Consider the following 24888-nt stretch of genomic DNA (forward strand, 5'->3'; position numbering starts at 1 on the left):
ACCCAACAGAGTGTGGGTCATGGGGCACATTTCCTTAACTTCCCATACATCAGTGTACACATATATTGGGATGATAACAAAGAATCTATCTCATAGATTTCTCATGTAGATTATTACATTTAAGTCCTTTTAAGAGTAAGCATTCAGTCTACTCTGTTATTTCAAAATCCTTTTACTTTTTTTTTTGCTTTAGTGGATACAATATTCCAGACTCAGTTTACTGTCTCTTTCATGGTTGTGAATTAATGTTCAGTATAATATTAAAATATTTCATGATATTGTTTGTGTAGAATTACACACTTGACACTTAGCAGTTAAGGCATTAAGTTCATGATGGTAGAAATTAATGATGTACTTTTTTCTTATAAGAATACTGAAGGGGTTTAAGTTTTAAATTTTTCCTTTGAGCTTTCCCCCCATTGCCATTTGGCTTATTTAAAATCAAAGATCTAAATCACCTGGTTAATAAAGCAATCCAGTTAATTGTGCTACACTTTATAAGTTACATAAATTTCAAATCTAATTCAATTTAATCTTTGCGGTTTAGGCATTCTTAGATACATGTAAAGGCAAGCTTGTTTGGAAGTAATCCTTGTGATTAATGAATGTTATTTGCTTTTATTTTTATGTTACTGAACGATAAAGCTTTTTATAAAATATGAATTATGTTTATTTATAATGATTAACAATGTGTTTGTGCTTTATTGAGAAGATACACTAATTTACAAACTAAATCTCTACCAGCATGAAATACCATTTGAAATATTTCGTTTAATGGTCAATTACAGGACTGTATCAAACAGTAACCATACCAACTGTACTTTATTTTCCATACTGGTGGTACATTTAAGATAGTTTCTGAGAAACTATTCATTCTGAGCAGTGTGCTGAAAACAAAATGCTCTAGTCAGGTATAGTTTCCAAATAAGAATGTCATAATCCTTCTAAGCATTTAGCATCTAGGATTGTAAGACCCTATGAAGTCATTAAGTAATACAGCTATTTTTGTTGGTTGTGAACGTTGAAAAGAAAGCAAAAACGAAATATTCCCAAATAGCACAGAACTTTCTAACCATGCCATGTACTTGACCCCTTCTCTCTCCTGTGGTTCTCATTATATAATGTCTATATTCAATCTCTTTTTCTTACACCAGACAGTATTACTGAAGTCTTCACTAACATCTATGTGACCAGTTTTGGCCCCGTCTCAGATACAGATATGGTGAGTTTTTCATTAAACAGTATTTTTACTTCATATAATGGGAAGTTTGGGGGTATCTTTAGTGTTTAGATTCTGGATCTGTCTCATGCCTATTTAGTCTGCCCAAATACATGGAGAGTTAAGGCTGTCAATCTGCTTATATCTGTGTGCGCCATTCTAACTTGAGTGTTCAGATTAACCCTTCATATTTTATATTATCTTCAAAATTTTCTACCCAGCTTCAGTGTGGCAAACAATTGTTTAAATAAAAATAATGATATTACTGAGAACCCGGTACGCGGGCCTCTCACCGTTGTGGCCTCTCCTGTTGCGGAGCACAGGCTCCAGATGTGCAGGCTCAGCGGCCATGGCTCGTGGGCCCAGCCGCTCCGCGGCATGTGGGATCTTCCTGGACCGGGGCACGAACCTGTGTCCCCTGCATTGCCAGGCGGACTCTCAACCACTGTGCCACCAGGGAAGCCCAAACCACTTTGTTCAATTAAGGCCCCTACTTGACTTCCATACGTCTGGGGCAGTTTCATAGATAACTGCTTCTTACAGGTTGTGGTTATGGTCGGTGTTACAAATGGAAACCTTCTATTAACATTGAGTAAGGTGGATTTCTTGTCATCCTAGCTACATAAATACACTACATACACTCATACATATAAATTAATCTAAAGAAAACTAGAATCTTAACATTCTTGAATTCTATGGAACTGGTCTTTATTTTTCTTTAAAATGAGATCAGTAGAAGAGGGAAATTAGTCTGTTGGATTAGAAATCAGTGGGCTAGATACATCATCGATAAATCCTTGGTTAAGCATAAGAATTTTAGTAATCCATCTTCCACTTCTACTGCTATCTACAGTGCTCTATTATAGAAGTTTTTTTGTAAAAATTATTTTTCATCCACCTTCCTTATGGTCAGGGAATGAGAATTAGAGGAGATGCCCTTGACCCTGCTTTGCCTGGCCTTTCTCCATCATGTCATCTCTTCCCAATTTCTTCCCTTTATCTGATACCCCAAGGGGAAGGATAAGTGTGCAGGTTTTCCACCTGGATAAACACACAAAACTAAAGGTTTTCCTTTTTTGCAGATGCTCGCTAACAATATTAGCCAATTATTTTTTATTGAAGTATAGTTGATTTATAATATTGTGTTAGTTTCAAGTGTACAGCATAGTGATTCAGTTATTTTGTTTTCAGATTATTTTCCATTATAGGTTATTACAAGATATTGAATGAATACTGTTCCCTGTACTATACAGTAACTCTTTATAGCTTATCTATTTTACGTATAGTAGTTTGTATCTGTTAATCCCATATTCCTAATTTACCTCTCCTCTCCTGCCCTCCCCCCGCCACCTTTGGTGACCTTAAGTTTGTTTTCTATGTCTGTGATTCTATATCTGTTTTGTATATAGATTCATTTGTATTATTTTTTAGATTCCATATGTAAGTAATATCATACATTATTTGTTTTTCTCTGTCTCAGTTACTTCACTAAGTATAAAATTCTCTAGGTCCATCCATGTTGCTGTAAATGGCAATATTTCATTCTTTTTCACAGCTGAGTAATATTCCATTGTATACTTATATACCACATCTTCTTAAGCCAATTTTCTATTGACAGGCACTTGAGTTGTTTCCATGTCTTGGCTATTCTAAATAATGCTACTATGAACACTGGTGTGCATGTGTCTTTTAAAATTAGAGTTTTTGTTTTCTTCCAGTTATACACCCAGGAATGGGATGGCTGTATCATATGGCAACTCTATTTTTAGTTTTTTGAAGAACCTCCACGCTGTTTTCATTAGTGGCTGTACCAATTTACATTCCCATAATTATCCATTTTATTGGGACCTCCCTACCTTTCCTTTAGGGAGCAGATATGCTGGTTTTATCACTAAAAAATCAGTTTTTCTTCCACCCAGAGCCATTTCTCTGACCTCATAGTTCTTTTTTACATTAACTTGGATGGCTGAAGATGTAAAGTGGAAGAGGGGTGATGACCCCCAATTTTGGGGAGGTGGTTGATACCAAACACTGCTGATCTTTGAAGTTCTTTCAAATTAGAATGTGACGATTTAAGTGCTTTTGCTCCCCAACTTCAGGCATTAGCTACAATTCTGCAACAACAGGAAAAATCCCACTTTTCAACATAACTCTCCTCCTCCCTTGCAGTATCCTATATCATGACGTGAAATATTAATCCTCCTCTTTCCATAGGTTAATTTCAGTGTACACAAACTTGAAAAGAGCACAGATACATATTTTTAGTAAGAGTGTGTTTCCCAAACATTATTGGTTGGCAGTAAAGATAATATTTCTGTGAAGCTTGTCTCAATAAATGCTCTCTATCTTAGAGACCGTGAGAGTGAGCACCTAACCTCTATGTGGAGTCAAGTACAGAGAGTCAGAATTTTGTCAAGCACGACATTGAAAAATTAGCAGAATATTATATAAATTATGGTTCTTAGATGGTTAGCTATGGTGTTTTATCACCAGCCAAAACAGAAAGGCAAATGATATGGGACCCCAAAATAGCAAAGTTTTCAATGTTTTAGATTTTTGTGTAGTGAATATTAATACTAAGAGTTACTATGCTTACGTTTTTTTGTTTGTTCATTTTGCAGAGTGAGTTCTTTTACCTGAAAAAATTCAGAAGTAAACAAATCTTCATATATGCTTTTTCTAGACATGCAATTGTTTGTTATTTGAGGGTTTTAGACAAACAGTTATATCTTTGGCAAAATATATGAAGAGACTTTTTTCCACTGGTGATAATGGATTAAACTAATCCTCCTCTTCTTTGTTCTGACCATTCTTTGGGATCACTGAAAAATTTAGAAAGCTGGTAGCTTCAACTCAAAATGGATTAAAGACTTGAATGTAACACTTGAAACCATAAAACTCATAGAAGAAAATATAGGGAGTAAGCTCTTTGACATTGGTCTTGGCGATGATTTTTTAAAATTTGACACCAAAAGCAAAAATAAACCAGTAGGACTGACTATATCAAACTGAAAGCTTCTGCACAGCAAAAAACCATCAATAAAATGAAAAGGCAATCTACAGAATGGGAAAAAAATATTTGCAAATTATGTATCTGATAAGGGGATAGCAACCAAAATATATAAAGAACTGGTACAACTCAATATTAAAAACAAAAACAAAAACCACAATCCAATTTAAATAAGGAATAAAAACTGAATAGACATTTCTTGAAAGAAAACATACAAATGACCAAGAGGTACATGAAAATATACTCAACATCAATAATCATCACAGAAAAGTAAATCAAAATCACAATGAGATCTCTCCTCACACCTGTTAGAATGGCTATCAACAAAAAGACAAGATATTCTGTATGATATCACTTATCCACTTATATGTGAAATCTAGAAAATAAAATAAACTAGTGAATATAACAAAAAAAAAACAGACTCAGAGATAGAGCAAACAAACTAGTGGTTACTGGTGGGGAGAGGGAAGGGAGGAGGGGCAAGATAGGGGTACAAGTTTAGGAAGTACAAACTACTATGTGTAAAATAAATAAACTACAAGGATATATTGTAGAGCACATCACAGGGATTATAGCCAATATTTTATAATAACTATAAATGGAGTATACCTTTAAAACTGTGAATCAGTATGTTGTATACCTGAAACATATAATATTGTACATCAACTACACCTCAATAAAAATAGTTTTTAAAAAAGGCAAGAGATAAATGTTGTCAATGATGTGGAGAAAAGGGGACCTTTGTGCAGTTAGCAGCCATGTAAATTGGTGTAATCAGTATAGAAAACAGTATGGAGGTTTCTCAAAAAATTAAAAATAGAACTATCATTCATATGATTCAGTAATCCACTTCTGGAATGTATATTCAAAATGAAAATAGGATCCCCAAGAGAAATCTGCACTACAGGTTTTTTTTTTTTTTGGCTGTGCTGCATAGCTTGTGGGATCTTTAGTTCCCCCACACAAGAGATTGAACCTGGACCCCCCGAAGTGAAAGCACCGAGTCCTAACCACTGGACCGCCAGGGAATTCCCTGCACTCCTTTTTTTATTCATCATTTTCCACAATGCCAAGATATGGAAATATGATGTGATATATATATCACATGAGAAAGAGTGAAATCCCGGCATTTTCGACAACATGGATGGACCTCAAGGGTATTATGTTAAGTGAATAAACCAGACAAATATTGCATTGTATCACTGACATGTGGAATAAAAAAGTCATAAAAAGAGATGTTAGATAAGTGGTTGCCAGCTGCTGAAGGGTGGGGAAAATAAGGAAAGGTCGGTGAAAGGGTATAAACTTTCAGCTACAAGATGAATAAGGTCTAAGGATCTAATGTAAGGCATGGTGACTACAGTTGATAGCCCTGTATTGTATAATTGAAATTCACTAAGAGAGTAGAACTTAAATGTTCTTGCCAAAAACAAACAAATAAATAAATAGATATGAGGCGATGGATATGTTAATTAACTAGACAGAGGGAATCCTTTCACTATGTATGTCAAATCACCACTATGATTGCTCCAAATACCTTAAATTTTTTTCTGTCAATTATACTTCAATAAAGCTGAATTTTTTTTTTTTAAGAAAAGGAAAATAAAAAGAAACTGTGATCGTTTAGTTAGTGTTTCCATGTAGGAATTTCTTCCAGGCATTTGATGGGAAATTTATATATTTTTACAAATCCTAAATTCTGGGAAAAATCAAATAAGAAAATGGGAAAAAGCATTATAATTCTCCTGCAAGAATTAAAGCTTAGCATAAGGAATCCACGGATGTCAAGTTGCAGCGCAGAGCAGGGAATGCTGATGTGTGAAGCTGAACACTCAAGGTTAAGGGCAACAAGTCCCAGAACTGGGACAGGACCGTGTCTGAGTGAAGCAGTCACGATCAGGCAATAATGTGTCTAGCAGTTGTGTGTCCTGTCTGCTGCTGTCATTTTGAAATAAATTTGAAATAAATATTAATAAGCTATATGCAAAAATAAATATATAAAAATAAAAAGGTGGGAGCTCATGTTAGGCATATAGTTGTTGGCAATAGAGCAAATTTAAACTCATCTGTGAACTGAATTCAGAATGTCGGTGTCTTCAGTGACTTTAGCCCAAGAATTTAAAGAAATGTTAACAGGCTCCAGTTAGGCTTTCTTATTTTGGGGGACACTACCACACATTATATTAAATATGAAAATGCACTCATATTCCAAACCATATAGGTTGAATTAACTTGAGTAGAATTGTGTTTGGCAACATTTAAATATTAAAAAATCACTTATTTTTATTTTTTTAGTTTTCTTTATGTATTTTGGATTATGTGTGTGTATGTTTGTGAGCACATGCACTTGTATATTGAGAAATTCCCTAAAATGAAATACATATTTAACATCTCTTAGGCTCTTGAGATGCTTGAAGGCCCTAGACATTTTTTCCTAATTTTTTCCTAAAATACACATTTTCTTTGAATCACCTAGCCTAACATAGTCCTATAGAATTCTCTTTGGTCATGTCAAATTTTCTACTTTGTTTCCATCTTTATGCACCTTGTTTACTCAGTCTTACCAATAGTTGGGTTGGGGGGAGTCTAATTAGTTGCAAGACCACTAACTGGGTTACTTACTCTATCATCAGAGTCCAGTTAGAGGAAAGGATCCATAACGGTAATCAGAACAGGGAAAATCTCATAGAATGAATTATAGATTAGTACAAGATGGTTAAATAAAAATGTAAAAGAAGACTCTAAGCAATACAGATTTAGCAGATGCAGAGGGCTGCATCTGCCTCTGGGGTGAAGCATCATGAACAAGGAAGGAACTCAGGAATTGTAAAGGAGTCCTTCCCCTAAGGCCAAGACTTAGAGCTCACTGGAGAGGACTTTATGGTTAGAGGCGTATGCACCTCCTGCTGGTGAAGAAACATATGAGGGTACATGCTGAAGCTCGTCAGAGGAATAGCCTGCCTGCTGGCTGACAACTCACAGCTCGGCAGTCCTTTGAAGCTGTGTCAGAGAATGACAGTGTGCCTGAACCAGGAAGAGAACCAGAAAGAAAAGCCCTCTTCCCTTGCTATGACATGGCAGTATCCCTCCAGCACCTTCTAATGGCAAAGCCTAAAATTGTGTGAACTGGTGAAGGAGCACTGTTTACAGAGCCCTTCTCCTGTGTCACAAAGAAGGGGAAAGGAGGGTGGACTTGGAGCTGAGAGGCAATTCACTAATAATAGGTGTACATAATAACGTGTGATATGAGGAGGATTTTGAGGGAGAGTCAAGAGGTAGTTTGACCATGCAACAGCTGCTGTTTGATATGTGTCCAAATCTAGAGGAGAAAATGAAAGCGGAGTAATTCATATACACATGTAACACAGACACACACAAACACACACACTTACTCATATTATAAATATATCAGGGAAGACAGAGCTCAATTTAAAAACATGTATACATTTTGTGAAGAGAAATGACTTGGTCCTCACGGTGCTCACGTGGAGTGATTTCCAATCTTGATATTACTTTTGTTGGAAGGCAAAACAAATAATGAGGACAAGTTTGAATATATGTTAGTGTGGATGGCCAGGTCAAGAAATGAAACTTATATGTGCGACTCGAAAGAGAAAGAAATTTAGTATGACTCAGAGGTACAAGATACCCACGTTATTATTACCTATACATAAAAGTGGATATGAAGATATCTAATTCATGTCTTACAGGAGCAATTTGTTAATGGGAAAACAGTAAAGAATAAAGTTAATTTCACTTTTGGTAGCTTAGCTAATACCCTTATTGCTATGCAGTGTGTATACTCAGTAGCAAGACTTAAACTCCTAAGTCCTCCTGTGCAGTCCTTCTGTGCAGGTCAGTGATGTAGATTTGTTCTGACATTAGCCTGAGAGGAAAAAGCAGCCTAGCAAAAGGAATTAAGAAGCAGAAGAGCAAACACACACACACACACACACACACACACTGCTGTTTCAGAATCATTAACTAGTGTAATTGTCCAAGGAAAGTTGCAGATCTAAATTATAATTAAAGATTGTAACTACAGTGCTTGCAATTAAGTACAGCTTTTTTTTTTAATTTCAAGATTTAAACAAATTCATGAGTAAGAAGGTAAACCTGGGGATGTACTAGCAGCTAATTGACAAAGTTGGTAGTAGCTGACTGCATGTTTAAGCAATTTATAGCTCTTCTGTGTGTATGTTTTACTTTTTTACTTGGTCTATATAGGGGGTCTTTTCCCATTCTAGTAAGCATTTTCACTGTGTGAGCATATTCTTCAGATATAAGTGGTATAGCCACCAACTATTGCACTGAAACCTAGACTAAGAAGTCAGCCCAAATGGTTACCTCTTGCACTGCTAAGTGTTAGGGTTAGATCTTGAATGATGAACACTTTGAAGTCATCTCAAGATTTCTGATCTAGAGTTTACCATTAGGCTATTAAGAAACAGGCAGCCAGGTAAGTGGTGACCTTGGTTTATGGATCATATCAATCCCCTTAGTTAGTACTTGTCTATCTTATGAAAACACAGAGTGCATTAACTCTTAGAAACCCCAGAAGCTATTGGGATATTATGTAGTTCAGTAGTTAACATCATAGGGAGCTTTAGAGAATTATTAGATCTTGATATTTGGCCGAAAATTAACACTGGGTTTAAGCTGTCAACACTTAATCAGAAGTTGCCGTCTGTTAATGTTTCCTCACTTTCAAGTCAGAATGTAGAAGTTGATTACTGGACAGTTATTGATATTTTGGAAGGATAGGAATTAGACTTAGCTAATATTCAGCCAATATTTTTCAGCACCCTCCTAGAATTTTTAATAATGTTCCTCAAAATGAGAATCATAGACACTTGTGTTGGGATCAGTTGGAGTATTTATTTAAAAAGTGGTTTTCTAGGTTCCTTCTACGATCTGTGGAATCATAATTGCTTGTTGTGGGGCATGACAGTCTGCCTTTTAACAGGGTTGAGGTATTTGACTTTATGCTGAGGGCAGCCAAAAACCATCTTAGGATTGGTGGACGACTGGGGTAATACAGAAGGAATGTGAAGAGTCAGATTTTCTGCAATCCAATAATTTATATTAGAGGACAAGGAAAGGAAAAAATTGTTTGAAAGCTGATATATGCCAGCCAAGAAATGATTGTAGACTGGGTCAGGGTAGAGGGACTACTACCCTGAAAGAAAGAACTGAAAAGATTTAAGAGATGTGACAGAAATGATAAGCCTTTGTGATCTGTTGGAAGTAGAGGTTGAAGGAGATGTATAGGATGAAGGCTTGGGGGCATTGGGTGGATGGTGGTACCATTCACTGGGATATGGAACACAGGAAGAAAAGTTTTGTTTGCTTTTGTTTTGGTGTCTAGGGGATGAGTATTTACATTTTGGATGTATTGAGTTGGGGTCTTTGTGAGAGATTTAATTGGAGATGTCTAGGTAGCAGGAATAGACCTGGAGCTCAAGAGTGCAGATGGCTTGGGAGCCACCTGATGGTAGTTGAAGGCATACATGAACTTGTGCAAGGAAAGGGATTAGGATGAGATGGTAATCATACCCTGACAGAAGCTCTAGACTAGAAGAGGATAGAAAAGATTGCAGAGGAATCTGAGAAGGAGTAACCATGGATGTCTGCCCAAATGGAGGTGCATTCCCTTCTCTGACTAGACTGTGCTCTGATCCTTAAGAACAAACATCAGAGACCACTGCCTTTCCCTCCTTATCAGATGCAACAATGTTCAGTAGTCAGGTGTCTGTATAATTTATGGCCCTCTGTCCAGGTAGGATTCTGTATCCTGAAGGAAGTATGATTCATTTAGTAAAGGGATGAACCCATAGGTTGTGCCCACAGTGAAATCTCACCCAGGGAGTGGGTTAATAGTTCCATAAAAGAGTGAAGATAAAGGTAGTTGAACTAGTTTGACTCGCTCCATTACCTTTCTGCAGGAGGGAGGCTTGTAGGAATTACATATATCTAGTCATAGCTCACTTGGCTGCCTCAGGGGAGGGCATTCCTTACCACTCCTCCATTCTTTTGTAAAAACTAAATAAAAAACAGCTAGGATTTCTGAATATGAAGTGATTTTTAAAATAAAAATTGCAGAAGTTGCAAGTTCTTTCCCCAGGTTACAAGGGTGAGACCGTCTTTTGGGGAAAACTATGCAGAACTTGTATGTCTTGAGGAGGAATAATAGAAACCAACCACCGGTGTTACTCCCATACATTCTCCAGGAGATACCATTACGTGTAGATTATTGTCAGACACAGGAGGTCTCAGGTCCCATGATGAGCATTTTCCCGAGAGTTAACTACACCAGGAGACTGTGGTTTTAGTGCCAACGCAGGAGAGCATTACAAAAGTAGGGAGAAAACAACGGTGTCATATATTATGGTAAAGCCAAGAAAAGGATTTAAATGTGTCATTAGATTAGAACAAGGAGATATTTGTTGATTGTGGTAAAAGCAACCAGATTGCAGTGGGCTGAGGCATGTGGGAGGTGAGGAAATGGAGAAAGAGTGGAGGCAACATTTTTAAGCAGCGTGGTCGGGGAGAGAAGGCAAGGCGGCGGGGGGCAGTAGCTGCAAGGCATTATAACTATCAGACAGGCTTTTATTTTTAAAGATTGCGTTGAACTTCTCACTGTTCTGGGAACCTGCCGTTATCTTTAACAACTCTCTGGCCTTGCAGATGTTTTTCCCTGTTCTTGTTATGCCTACCCTCCTCCTTGGCCAACTGGAGAGCTTTCATTTATTCAAAGCCAAGCTCCATTTCATCTTCCCTGATGTTTTTCTAGGCTACTCCAAGTAGAGTCAGTCCTTCTTGTACCTGTGCTCCACCACATGGCTTTCACACGTTTTTATGACTTTGCACGCTAGATTACAAAAATCTGAACATGTTTTTCTTCTTTACTGCCGTCTGAGTTACTAGAAGGCATGCGTTGTGTTTGTTCTTTTCAACCAGATTTGCTAAGTACATACTCTGTCTGTCACAGTGTTGGGAGCTGAAATACTTAAGTATAACCCAGTTGCTGCCCTCATGTTGTTCACAGTGTAGTGGGGAACAGCTAAGATTAAAAAAAAAAATCCACTTTAAAAGTGTGGTCATGTTTTTATTGAAGTATTTATGGATTAATATGGTGGCAGAGGAGATGTGGGTAGAGGATATCTATATCTGAGAAGGTTTCTAGGAAAAGAAGATAGTGGAGGACAAACAAGGACTGGCTGGCTATGTAATGGGAAAAGTGTTTTAGCACAAAGTGAAAGAGCTTGTTGAATTTAGTAAAATGTAAAAGTTCAGTGTGACTGCAGCCCAGAATACTCTTAGAGATTTGGGGGGAGATGAAGCTAGAAAATAACTTAGAATCAGATCATGAACGGCATTGTAGCCAAATGCCCCAAAACACCATAAAAGCATCTCCAAATAAAACTTAAAACATAGATTTCTGTTACCATAGATCTTATTATAGCCTGACTTTTTTATATGTGTCAATATATTTTAAAAAGTAAATATCATATAAAAGAAAAGCCTACTGTGATTAGTTTAATATAGTTACACAGACGCACACACACATAAACATACACACTTCACACTTGTGAATTTAAGGATTAGGGTATTGCATGCAGGGGACTGAGATAAGATATCTGAGAGCTTTTCTACCGTCTGCCTCTGCTGATGCCTTTCTCCTTGTGCACCATTTGAGCTGTTATGGCCCAGAATCCTTGTTACTATATTTAATTTCCAGTGGTTCCTCTCATTCGTTTATTCATGGACTAATTATTGCTTTTTTCCTATGTTCTGGGCAGCTAGATACTGTTGATACATTGAAGAAGGTGGTCTTTGTACTTGTTCTCAATGTGGAGTAAAAGTTGCCAAATGTAGGAGTTGACAGGGAAGAGTGACTGCAAGGGAGATCAATGAGTTTGGGTAGTAAGGTGAAGCATGACACGTCAGAGGCCCTGCAGTATCACTATTGCTATAGGCAACATATATGGAGAATTGCTAAGCATGAGACTAGAGAAGTAAGGGAGGGAGGGGTCATTGCAGGGCTTTGGAGGCTGTGAGAAAGCATTTGGGCTTCATTCCAAGGCTTTAGAAATTCAACTCATCAAACTCAGCAGCACTTCACTCTTTGGATCTTCTCTTGCCATATCATGGCAATATCTGGGGTGCATCTTGTAGCTTTCTGTTCACTTTCACACATCAAAGAGCCCAGTCCAGTCCAATTTTAACTTCAATCTCGTATGCCATTTAGAGCTTCTCTCCTCTTCTTAGCCGTGGTCACAGGTAAGGGGTGCACAGTTGGTGAGAGGCCACGATCTACGCTTCTTCTCCTCTTTCTGGGTCTTCCAGAGTTGAAGCAAGAAAAAAGGAGATTATAAAAAGGGGGGGAAATTCCTTTTTACTTAGCTTATTCTGTTGGTGGTTCTCTCCTGGCAATCAATGACATTTGAATGGCCAGTAGATAAATACAGGACCTCTCATGGGGCACACCTGTGATTTTTTCTCAAAGACCTCTTTATTATCCAAAACACCAGATGCACAGCTGGTTTATTCTTTCATGGACCTCTTGTGGCATCCTACTTAGCTCCTTCCCCTGGCACTTTACTTTGTGCCCTTTTGCTTCTGGGTGTCCCTCTCTTGCCAGGCCACCTTCTTGAGTATGGGGAATGGGGGGAGAAGGACACTTTGAAGGTGATTCATACCAGGCTACCTTCTTTGATGTCCAAATTGTTTCTAAGAACTTTACAGGTGTTATATCACTTTATCCTTAAAGGAAGTAAGTTGTATAATTATCACCATTTTACAGATATGTCAGCTGAAATAAAGAGAGATTAAGTGACCTGCTAAAGGTCCAGTACCCTATGCTATCTGACTTAAGATTGAATGCACTTAACATCTATTTCACATTACTCAACTTATTATTATTGCTGTTATCCCTCAATCTTGTGTTTGAGTCAGTTTTAAATGTGGAAAGAAGACTTTGACAGAGATTCCAAAACTTCAGTCTCAGCCTGCAACTTTCCATAATACATGACTAGTGTCTATTTTTTAGTCTATAAAGAAGGAAATTTCCCTTTAATGTCCCACCTCCAAGGATTGTTTTTACATATGGTACAATGAAAGAACATGATGTTGGGAAACGTAAGGTTTGAGTTCAAATTTTGGCTTTCTCTCTTTTATTTTTTTTTGCGGTACGCGGGCCTCTCACTGCTGCGGCCTCTCCCGCTGCGGAGCACAGGCTCCGGACGCACAGGCTCAGCAGCCACGGTTCACAGGCCCAGCTGCTTCGCGGCATGTGGGATCTTCCCGGACCAGGGCACGAACCCGTATCCCCTGCATTGGCAGGCGGACCCTCAACCACTGCGCCACCAGGGAAGCCCTCTTTTTTTTTTTTTAATGAATATGTGAAATGGGAATAGTTCTCTATATTTAATAAGGTTATTATGAATTTTAAATAATAAATTGTATCAAAGTGAATTGCAATTAACATATTCTATTAATCATCTTAAGTATTTTGATTAGATATATTTTAATAATTTACTGTTAGAATCTGAACCTTTAGTATCAGTTTCTAATTTGTTTGTAAACCTGCCAGGCATCTAGTTGCAAAGAGAAAGCCCAGGCATCTCACCTGTGCAATAGTCGGAACATGCAGTCGCTGTGGTGGTCTGCAGTCTGTTTGTGTGAGCGTCTTTGCATAATAAGATTTTATAAACTGCACTAATTGGGTTTACTGACACTGCTGATCTGTTCTTAAGCTTTTCATTTTCTGCAATTTTTGCAATGCTAATACTGGACTAAATTCCTGGTTCACGCTCCTTTGAGTACCAACTGAAAGTGTTAGATCTTACCCATTCTTGTACAGTCTCAGGGTGTTATTTCTTCAGTTGCTACATACATGCTTCATAAACCACATTTTTCTTCGTTATTGAAGAAACACACTGATAGGAACTTACTCAGAGGAGACTAACCTTTAATAGCAAAAGGGTATAATGAAATAAATCTGGTACTTTAAAATACACTCAGGAGGGAATTCCCTGGCAGTCCAGTGGTGAGCGCTCTGTGCTTTCACTGCTGAGGGCTCTGGTTCAATCCCTGGTCGGGGAACTAAGATCCCACAGGCCGCACAGCATGGCCAAAATTAAATTAAATTAAATTAAAAATGAAAAAAAATACACTCAGTAAATCAAAGTAAATGAGAAATCACTCCAAGAGCAGTCCTGCAATTTGGTTATGTTTTTGTGAGTAGATCTAATTCTTCAGAAATTGGCTACAAGCACTGACTTATAATTAATGTAGCCAGGCACTAAAAAATATGCTGTCTTCACTAAATTAATGTGTCCTTGAAATCATGTTTATTCAATAAACTGCGTAATAGAGAGTGATTTCTCTGTTAGCAATACATTTTATGGAAATAACACTTAGTGGTAGTAAAGACATTAGGCTGGAAATCACATCCTTGTCTGGGTTCTGCCCCTTACAAGCTTGGAAACAGGACAGTCACTACATTTATCTATAATCCCATCTATAAGAAGGAGAAGTTGGATTAAATTTCCCACAAAGAGTGTTTCAAATCTTGAAGTGTACGGATTCTTCAACTTTTCAGTCTCAGTTAACAGCCTCATGTGTCCTATACACAGGCCAGAGGATAGCTGCATGCTGATAGGTCCTTATGAATTTTTTTTGTTTCTTTCTAATTGTGCTCCTTAGTTGTTTGTGTATTCTCTGAGCAATTTTGTAGTTGATCTTGGTATTATTTATTTCTTCTAGAACCTTGGTTCAAGGGACTAGGTCTTATTTGTATGAGGAAGTTGCATTGTTTTGTACTTTCTGGCAATTTTCTTGTAACACACAAATCAAATAATTACTATATTAGTATATACTCATGACAGACTTGAGTTTTATTTTAAGAAACCTTTCAAAAATATTCTTTTCAAGTACTGAGAATGTGTGTTATCTATGCATTTAAAAGAATCACATGCAAATAATCTGTCTGGAAATCCTGCAGTAACTTAGTGGATATAACATGAATATTATTTGATTGAAATGTCTCCTTTCCCTGTTATTTTAATCTTGAAAGCAAAACCATAAAAACTAGTGAATCAGCTGTATTTATTTGTTTATGTATCTATATGCTTTTGTACTAATATATTGAGGTATTCTGAGAAGCACAAAAGCAGAAATTGGAATGAGATAAAGTTAAAATACATACTATTTTCAGGAATAATTATTAAAATAGATTTATTTTTACTCATACTTAAGATTTCTATTCCTGAGAATATTTTAGCATTTAATATGTTTAAATTGTGCTTTATTATTTCTAAATATGTTTCTTTAATATTTTGTAATATAGCAATCAAAAGTCTGATTCTACCGCAGAGCGGCTGGGCCCATGAGCCATGGTTGCTGAGCCTGCATGTCCGGAGCCTGTGCTCCGCAACGGGAGAGGCCACAACAGTGAGAGGCCCGCGTACCGCAAAAAAAAAAAAAAAAAAAGTCTGATTCTAAATTTATACTATTTTAATACTTGTCTTAATAATTGCCATGGATGAAAAAGATAGGCAAATTTAAGAAGTGCATCATTGGCTACGGATTACTGAACCATCATGCCAATTTTTAAAAAACCCATCTACCAAGTTTCGCTGTTCATCTTCATGTTCTGGATATTTGGTTTTCAAAACAACTTACTATTTACAACTTACTTTCAAAACAACTTACTATTTATAGTCCTTATGCTATCATTAACCAGTATTTCATGGCACAACATATGCTTCAGATGAAGCTCATCATTAAATGCAGTGGGTATAAACCCATATTTTAAGTAGCCTTATTGAAAATTATGAATTTGCTTTTGCATATTTCTTTGTAGAGTTTATTAGTTCATCATTCTTTATGTGGCTAATGAAGAACTCATATTAGGCATAGAAGTGATATCCCCTTTTCCTATTTTTCACTTGTGCTTGTGTAATTATTAGTGTTTTCTTCGATCCATGGTGTCATTTAGCAATAATTTTTAAGCCAATTGGCTATTTTCACTAGAGTTAGTTTAATCAAAACTAGTTATTATAACTTGAAAATTCACCTGAGTACAAACCACAGTACACTGAATGCAAATGAATTCAGCATCACTTGACCATTCCCTGTTGTGGCTTCTTCTCTTCCCATAGCATGCCTTTCATGCATGACCATCATCTACTACTTATGGACATAGTGAGAGTGCCAATATCATTCCATATATTATTAGTAAAGCTTAATTTACTTCTTGTATTTAGATAAGAATTCTATATAGACATAAAGATTCTAATATTTTCTTCCTACACCCAAATGGATGTACATACCCCACTTTGTAAGCTACTGCTCTAAGCTGATAATCTTGCTTCTGCTCACGGGCCCACACTTAATTGAGGTACAATACAGTTGACTACAGTTATACTTACTAACTTATAACCAACCTGCCCCCCGATATTAGACCCATGTAACTTTCATTGGAGTCACATGATGAAGTTTCAGATGTTCTCAAACATCTCATTTCATTCACAAAAATCTTTTATTTTTCTCTCACCGAGGGCTAGTGTGATAGGCTGCAGTGGTGGCACCCATTCTTCACCCCTTTCAATATCAACATGTTTTTTCGTTAACTTCGTAATGCCCTCCCACTGAGAGTGAGGTGACCTGCTAAAGTATTTGTCACTCAACTCAGTTATGTGACTTTCTCTGGCCAATGGGTTGTTAACAGACATCACACAACCAATGGCTTGAAATGGGCTTGTGCGTTGGGGGTTGTTCTTTTGTACTTCTGCCATCATCATGAGAAATGTAAGCGCAGGGTAGACCAGTGGTCCCTGGAGTAGGATGAGAGACACTTGGAGCAGAGCTGAGTTGCCCCAGTGTCTCTACACAATAACAGCTCAGATCAGCCAATGGCCGCCTAACCCACAGATGCATGAGCAAGAACAGCTGAGATCAACTGAGCCCAGGTGAGATCAGCTGACCTTCAGTCTTATGAGCTAATAATAAATGGCTGCTATTTTAAACTACTGCATTTTAGGTGTCTTTTAACATGGCAATAGCTAAATGGTATAAGTTAGTCTCTAGATTTTACTGGTTAAACTCTGATTTCCCTTAATGGCTTTTACAAAATCAGGAGTGGCAAAGAGTACATTATACTTTACTTTTTCCCACTTGTATGCTCTGTTCACTCCTCAACCCATTGCATTTTGGTTTCTGAACTCTTTTTTTCTACTAAGCGTTCAAGATCTTTCACCACTATTTGACACTGTTAATCTCTATATACTTTTTAAAATTTCTTTTCTCTTAGTTTGATACTTTTCTCTCCCTCTACTCATTGTGTATGTGTGCATGTATCTGTGTTCTTTTATGATTCCTCTTCCATAATTTTCTAGAGTTCTTATTTATTTTAATCAGTTAATCATGAAACATCCAAATAAGTTATCCCATCTATCCTCATCATTTTGTCACTGCTAAAAACAGTATAGCCTGGGGACATACCTAATATATTAGTAATCACATTAAATGCAAATGGACTGAATTGTCTTACCATTAAAAGATGGAAATGGTCAGGTTCAACAAAAATTTTTCTTAAGCTATTTTAAGTACATTGAAAATTATTGCTATCTTCAGAGCATAATCTCTTATCATAAAGCAGTAAAATTAAACATCAGTGACAAAAATATAAGTAAAAGAAACCGATATATTTGGAATCATAAAAACATACTTCACAATATCTCCCACATAAAGAAGAAAAAAGCCGTAATAGGAAGTATAAAATGTCTTCGACTGAAATATAAACAGAAACAGATCCCTGCCTATATAAGCACTAGATACATGAAAGAAATGCCATTGCTGAGCTGTGGGGAAAGATAGGCCAGTCAATAAATGGTACCAGAAAGTTGTTTTCCATTTGAAAAAAAAATTTGGATCTGTGTCTCATATGATACACAGTAATTCCAGGACCTAAATGTTAAAAGCAGAACTTTGACATGTTTAAGAGAAACATACAGGGGTATATTTATGATCTTTTGTATACCTTTATGATCTTTATTATAATTCTTAGTGAGTTCTGTATTTTTCTAAAATATATGTATATAGAAAATATGAAGAATTTCTATAACTCAATAAGAAAAGGACAACCTAAAAGGAAATTGAGTAAATGACATGAGCAAACAATCCATAAAAAAGTAGAGCATTTAATAAACATATGAAAATGTGTTAAATTTTACTAGTTAATAGAAAAAGTCAAATGGCAGCACTGTGAACCATTTCACGCCAACCATAATGGTTAAAATGAAATATTCTGTCTATACCAAGTTGTAGAGAACCTAGTGGGGATATAAATGTATACATCTCTTAGGATTTCAACTTGACAATATCTTGTTATTTTTGAAGATTTGACAGTATCTTGTTATTTATTGCAATGTATACACGTCTTACAATTTCATTTTGACAATATCTTGTTATTGATTGCACATATAATAAATTTTGTATCCCCACTTTTCCATTTACTCTAGAGCAGTGATGGATATACCATGATCCACGGGCAAAATCCTGTTGACCGCCTTTCCTTGTAAACACAGATTTATTGCAGTATAGACACTCTGACTCATTGAAGTGTTATCTGTGTCAGACTACAATAGCAGAGCTGAGTAGTTGTGATACCGACCGTATGGCCAGCAAAGCCTAGAACGCTTACTAACTGGCCCCTGATGGAAAAAGTTTGCCGACCTCTGGTCTAAAGTAACTCTTACACCTTAAAGCATTGTTTGATAATGTTCATAACAGTATTGCTTACAATAGTGACAAAGGAAATAGAAAAAATATTAAAGAACATGGAAAAGGAGGAATACTGTAAAACGTTCTTACAAGGTAATGCTAGGTAGCAATGAAAAATGAACCAAAGTACTAGATATATTGCTATGAATAAATCTCAACAATGTAACTAAAAAAAATCTGTCAGAAAAGTATACACAGTATGATCTCATTTATAGAAATGTTAAAAATGTGACACAGAACACATACATTTATATAGTAAATACATAAGCCCATGTATGGGAATGATAAACACCAAATTCAAGATGATTATTTCCTCATGGAGTAGGGGAATGTGACTGAGGAGGGATACACAGGAGAGAGAATGCTTCAATAATATTTGTGATTCTTGCTGGTGATGGTTACAAAGTGTTTGTAGTATTCTTTACACTCTCTTATGTCTCTGAAGACAAAGTAAAATAATGCACAATGAAAGCCATAGTGCCTTTTATGAAGATCTGCTAGAAGATCTAGCAGATCTAGCAGAAGGCAGAGGAACAAAGGTATAATTGCAGTATACGATCTTTAGTAATAGAAAGCTGTATTATGAGTAGTAAAGATACAGACAGCTGACTGTTTCTTCCAGATGTTCAAGGGACTGGGAGCATGGCTGTGAGTACAGTTCTTGGCCCAGACAAGTAGGGAACTTGCTTTATCTGATGAATAGCGAGGATGCGGATTGCTAAAATTGCCCAGAGCATAACATGAATGTACCTGGTTGCGGAGAGGGGAAGAAAAAGGCATAGGTCACTCTGCAGAGGTTGGCAGAGCATACCTGGGACACTTTTTAAAAAGAGCTCACCTGTAATTTACTGTTTGGAAACCTTGAGTATTCCCTATGTGATGGATCTCTAGGAAATATTTGCTGCTATAGCAAGAGCTTCTGAACACAGATAAAACATCTCATAATTTTATAGAAATGGAAAAATTGAATTTGAAGTTTTACAGAAAGTTGTAAAATATATTCAGTGTGCCTGAACAAGCAAATGTCCAATGTGTTCACATCAGGCTTGGATTTGGGAGAACCACAGTTGGAAGAAACATTTGCATAAAAATTTGTCAGATAGCAAAAACTCATCTCTTAATCCAGCTTCTTTTTAAAAATTGAGTTACACTTATATAGAACTGAACTTAAAAACAATGACTAAACCACAGAGAGTGAGGGTGGATTAGATGACGATATTTTCTTCTAAGGGTTAGGAGCCCAGAGCCACTCTTTACTTCCTGTCCATATGTCATTACCTGTGGCCATTTCTTGTTATCTTCATCCATTCAAGTTTTGAGGGATCGCTGGGAATCATTTACTTTCATTTACTTGAGTAAGGTTGGTATAAATGATTTGTTATTGTCATAAGTATGTGGCCTTTTTAATGTCCTTTTTTAAACACATAATTTTGGTTGAGTGAAATTGCCAGTTGCTAAGTTGTTTATTTTCAAACATGTGATGGTTATGGCTTTATGCACAAAGGACAGTTTCTGAATTTCCAATCTCAGGTGCATAAATGAACATTTTAGTTATTTATCATGGAAGTGCCTGCACAAACATACACTGACCAAAATTTTTAATATCGAAAAATTGTCAGTATCGATCATAATTGTGAATTGTACATCTCATCTAAAATGTATACATCCTCTTATCCTAAGAAAGACAGAGAGAAAATGAAAAAAGAGGGGAGGTGGGGAACGAGAAAAGAGAGAGAGAGGGTGAGAGACAGAGAGATTGAATAAAACAACTTTTAACGTATTGGAGGATGATAATAGGGGAATTGATCACTAGCTGGTCTGTATGAATATTTTAAAGTACATTTTAACCTGAGGGTGTTTGTTGGCAAAATATTCATATTTTAAGTATTCTAATACCTTTTCAAAGTATTTTATTACAATTTCATTAAATAAACTTTATTGAAATCATCTTCCCCAATACATTCTTGTTAACAGTATGACGTCTCACCATTTTTTTAGGATTAAGAAAGCAATAGGATTTTTTTTTATAGTTTCTTTGGCAACAGGAGATGTCATATAGATCCCACAGTGTGTGTATTAATAGTTGTTTCTTTTCCTTTCTTCTTTTTTTTCTACTGAGAATCAGGCTGCCTGCTTGCCTCCTTACTCATTCCTGAGATGAATGATTTGGGACAATCCACCCAGACCCGGCCAAAGCATGCCCCCTTTCCGAGTGGTTCTAAACTATACAGTGTAGTAAAGCAGTTTGCCTAAGACCTTGTTCAACTGAAAGACACCAGAGAAAGTAAATTTATTATTTTCTTTTCATAATAATATGTAGCTAATTGTGCAAATACACATGCTTTATCCCATTGTAAGTGGCAACATTTATTGATAAGATAAAGGAATGATCTTTCAAAATTCACTTCTCAAAATAGTTTTCTCTCTTTTTCAACTATTTATATTATTATTTTTGTTGAAATTTTATAGTGTCTTTGTATCTAAAACATTTATTATTTTCAAAATAATTCTATTTTATATTTCAGGAATATACAATAGATGTTTTCTTTCGACAAAAATGGAAAGATGAACGGTTAAAATTTAAAGGTCCTATGAACATCCTTCGACTTAACAATTTAATGGCCAGCAAAATCTGGACGCCAGATACCTTCTTCCACAACGGGAAAAAATCAGTAGCACATAATATGACAATGCCAAACAAGCTTCTTCGAATCCAGGATGATGGGACTCTGCTATACACAATGAGGTATGTGTTCAGGTTTGATATGTTGCCATTAAATACTGAGGAATCTGTGTATTAACCAACCAGCCAACTTAGCTGTCAAGTATTATCAAGTTGAACATTTTCATAACAGATTATTGAGGTAACCAGAATATGCTTTATAAATGCTTTGATATTTAAAAAAATAAAGGTTATGAGTTTGACACTCATCTTAGTGTGTTAAGGCTTAAAAATTGCCTTAGCTGTTAAGAATTGATTTTTTTTGGCAGTTTACTTTTCATACTATATTTTAGTTACATACAACTTTAATAGTATGATTTAAATTTTTCTTTATACAAGCACATAATTTTATTTTTAATATCTCATGAAATATCCCATCAAATTTTTAAATGATTTTTAAGCAAGTTTCACTTAATTTAATATTTTAATCCTTCTTATGAAGGGAGAAAAATACTTTTATAACCTCAGAGATGTCATGTGACATCAAGTTCAGATGATTCAATCTTAAAAAATTATCGAAAGAAATATACAGTTGTTGACTCTAATCACTGTTCCATTTGAACTCTTCTCATGAATCAATCTTTTTAAAATAAGTTACTTATATTACATAACAAAGAAAACAATCACAAATCTAATAAAATGGTGTATAATCTAAAAGGTAAATGTTTGATAAAGACTTTAAAACATAGATAACCTTCATCAGCATTGTATATAGACAGATGTGTATTCGAAGCATTTGATGTATTATTTCATATGAAATGTTAAGTGTTGGGTTTCAATTGTGAAAGTTATTTAAGAAGGGACAATAATACAGTCTTGATCTTTAAAGAAAAAAACTCTTTAAGTTCTCATTGCTAAATGACCATTGCCTAAAATGGAAGTTAGCTATTCTTTCTGCTTCTCTCTCTGAATCTTGCAATATAGATGCCGTATCCCCCTTGATTTTACACGCTAATTAGTCCTGTGAATTAAGACAATGATTGGAAATTTGGGGTTTGGAGAAATATTGTGTAGGGTTCTACTTAAATACTCTCTTGGAAGTATATAAGCTATAATTAAATTGTTGGTTACATTTGTTTTGCTCATTGTCAGAGATTCTTCTGTAAGTTCACTTTAGTCCCTATTTTATATAATTTACCTTTGTCTGAAATGGAATAGTTGATAATTTTCTTTAAAACAAATTTGCTATGATTACTCTTTAATGTGATTACGTATATACAAAAAAACTATTTCTTTAACATTCATAACCTGTGTCTGTAATTTGAATAGTCCAGTCTCAACAAGATATTTCTAGGAGATATATCTATATATGTAACTATGTCTATATTTATATATATGTATCTATATACAGTATATGATATTCATTTACAATTTACATAATTTTGAAGGGTGCTTCTCTGAGGCATTATTGAATTCCTATATCAATTTTGCTATATGGTTATTGATAGAATGTTGGGAGAAAATAGCATTCTTTTTATGACAGAGGTTTGTTTTTCATTTTTTTCTTCAAGATTTCAAATGTTAATACTGAAGTTAATGGGAAAATAGCCTTCAAAAATGTGTACATAACTTCTTCTTAACTAACCATATAGTACAAAGTGCTTAAAGCATATTTTTAAATAAATATTGTTACTTGAGCTCAGATTTTGTAGGTGCAAATGTCTTCTGAAGGATCACCTAAATGTGAAAGAACAAAAGCATATTTAAATGTGAATTAGCCTAATCAGATGCCCTAATGAGGGTCCTACCTCATCATTAATTCTGTTGACCACAATAAGCAGTGATTTATCTTGACTTGCAAATTTACGTAAACAAAGAGTGGAATTTTGACTTTTAGGCTTACAGTTCAAGCTGAGTGTCCAATGCACTTGGAGGATTTTCCAATGGATGCCCACTCATGTCCTCTGAAATTTGGCAGCTGTAAGTATGGGGATGAAGGTACATGTTTTGGGTCAATAAAATCAGGGATAGGCAGCAGCACAACATAATTGTATACTTTCTTCTCATATGATGGGATGCTTAATACTTGCCCAATAAGATGCAGAAATAAAAAACATACTGATTTCCCTCAAGTAATCAATTGGCTAGCCCTATTGTATTCTCAAATATCATATCTTAACCATTGTGTTTAATTGTCATTTGCTTTACTGCTAATAAAGAACACCTTGCGTTTTTATCAATGTGAAAAAGTAGACTGGGAGCTCCTTGAAGGTCAGGACTATGTCATTTACCTTCTTTTTCAAGCGCTAACCCATTAAAAATGCTAAATAAACGGCTTTTTTTTCAACTAAGAATGAAATGTTAAGGATAGATTCTATTTGTTAAAGTAGTGATCAACCTGTTGCAAATGGCAACGGAGAATAGGTAAAAAAAAAAGCTGGATCTCTAATTACCTTTCTACTCTCTAATAACGGAAGGAAAGTTTCTTTCTAAAATAAATTTGAAGAAGATGATGTAACTCGATTGCTACATGTGGGCACTTTCTGTGTACATAAAATATTTCAGAAAAGCCTCTGTGCGTTTGGCTGTTCTTTAGGTCACTGAGGTTGTATCTTATATGTCAAGCAGAAGCATTAGCTCTCCCAGAATAATTGAAAAGAGGGAAGGTCAAATCATCTCCCTAGGCCCACAAGGCATTCAGGGCAGGTTCAGGATAAATTCATGGACACAGCTAAGCAGCTTCTCTCTTTTGTGAGTGTGTTCCATAGCCTGACCTTTTCAGAAACCTTTGCTCTTTCTGGCACCTTCATCTTTGTCCATTCTGGGCAGTTTTGACTTTTCATTCTCTTGCATAGAAATGCAGTTCTCTCACCTGATACAAATATGTATGACTGAATAATATGCCTTCTCCCCACAGACTGTATCAAGTGAAAGAAAAGAGAAGAATGGTGGCTAATATGAATGCAAAACCCTCTAATTTTATTGATGGCCGTAGTTTTGTGGAATGAGAAGTTCAATCTTGTTTGTTCTGTTCAATCTTACGAAAGGTGTCAGCTCTCTGTTTTCTTTGAGAATCTCTCCTTTGTTTAACAATAAACCCTTTTTTCTTTTCACGGAAACTATCACTTCAATACTGGCACTTTTTCGAAGATTATTTAAGATAGTCAATCTTGTTATACAAAGTAAACATGATGCTGGAAAAACTGC

General features: G+C 35.9%; 1 protein-coding gene across 1 annotated transcript in view; it reads left to right on the forward strand.

Moving 5' to 3' along the window:
* GABRA2 (gamma-aminobutyric acid type A receptor subunit alpha2) overlaps nt 1-24888 on the forward strand; it is a 115885-nt gene that overhangs the window by 46656 nt on the left and 44341 nt on the right. The window contains exons 4-6 of the mRNA XM_024731708.1: nt 1155-1222; nt 21545-21765; nt 23579-23661. Of these exons, the coding sequence (XP_024587476.1) occupies nt 1155-1222; nt 21545-21765; nt 23579-23661 (372 nt within the window). The remainder of the gene's footprint in view (nt 1-1154; nt 1223-21544; nt 21766-23578; nt 23662-24888) is intronic.

The sequence above is a fragment of the Neophocaena asiaeorientalis genome, unplaced genomic scaffold, assembly GCF_003031525.2.
Source record: "Neophocaena asiaeorientalis asiaeorientalis breed wild unplaced genomic scaffold, Neophocaena_asiaeorientalis_V1.1 scaffold39, whole genome shotgun sequence".
Classification (NCBI taxonomy): Eukaryota; Metazoa; Chordata; class Mammalia; order Artiodactyla; family Phocoenidae; genus Neophocaena; species Neophocaena asiaeorientalis.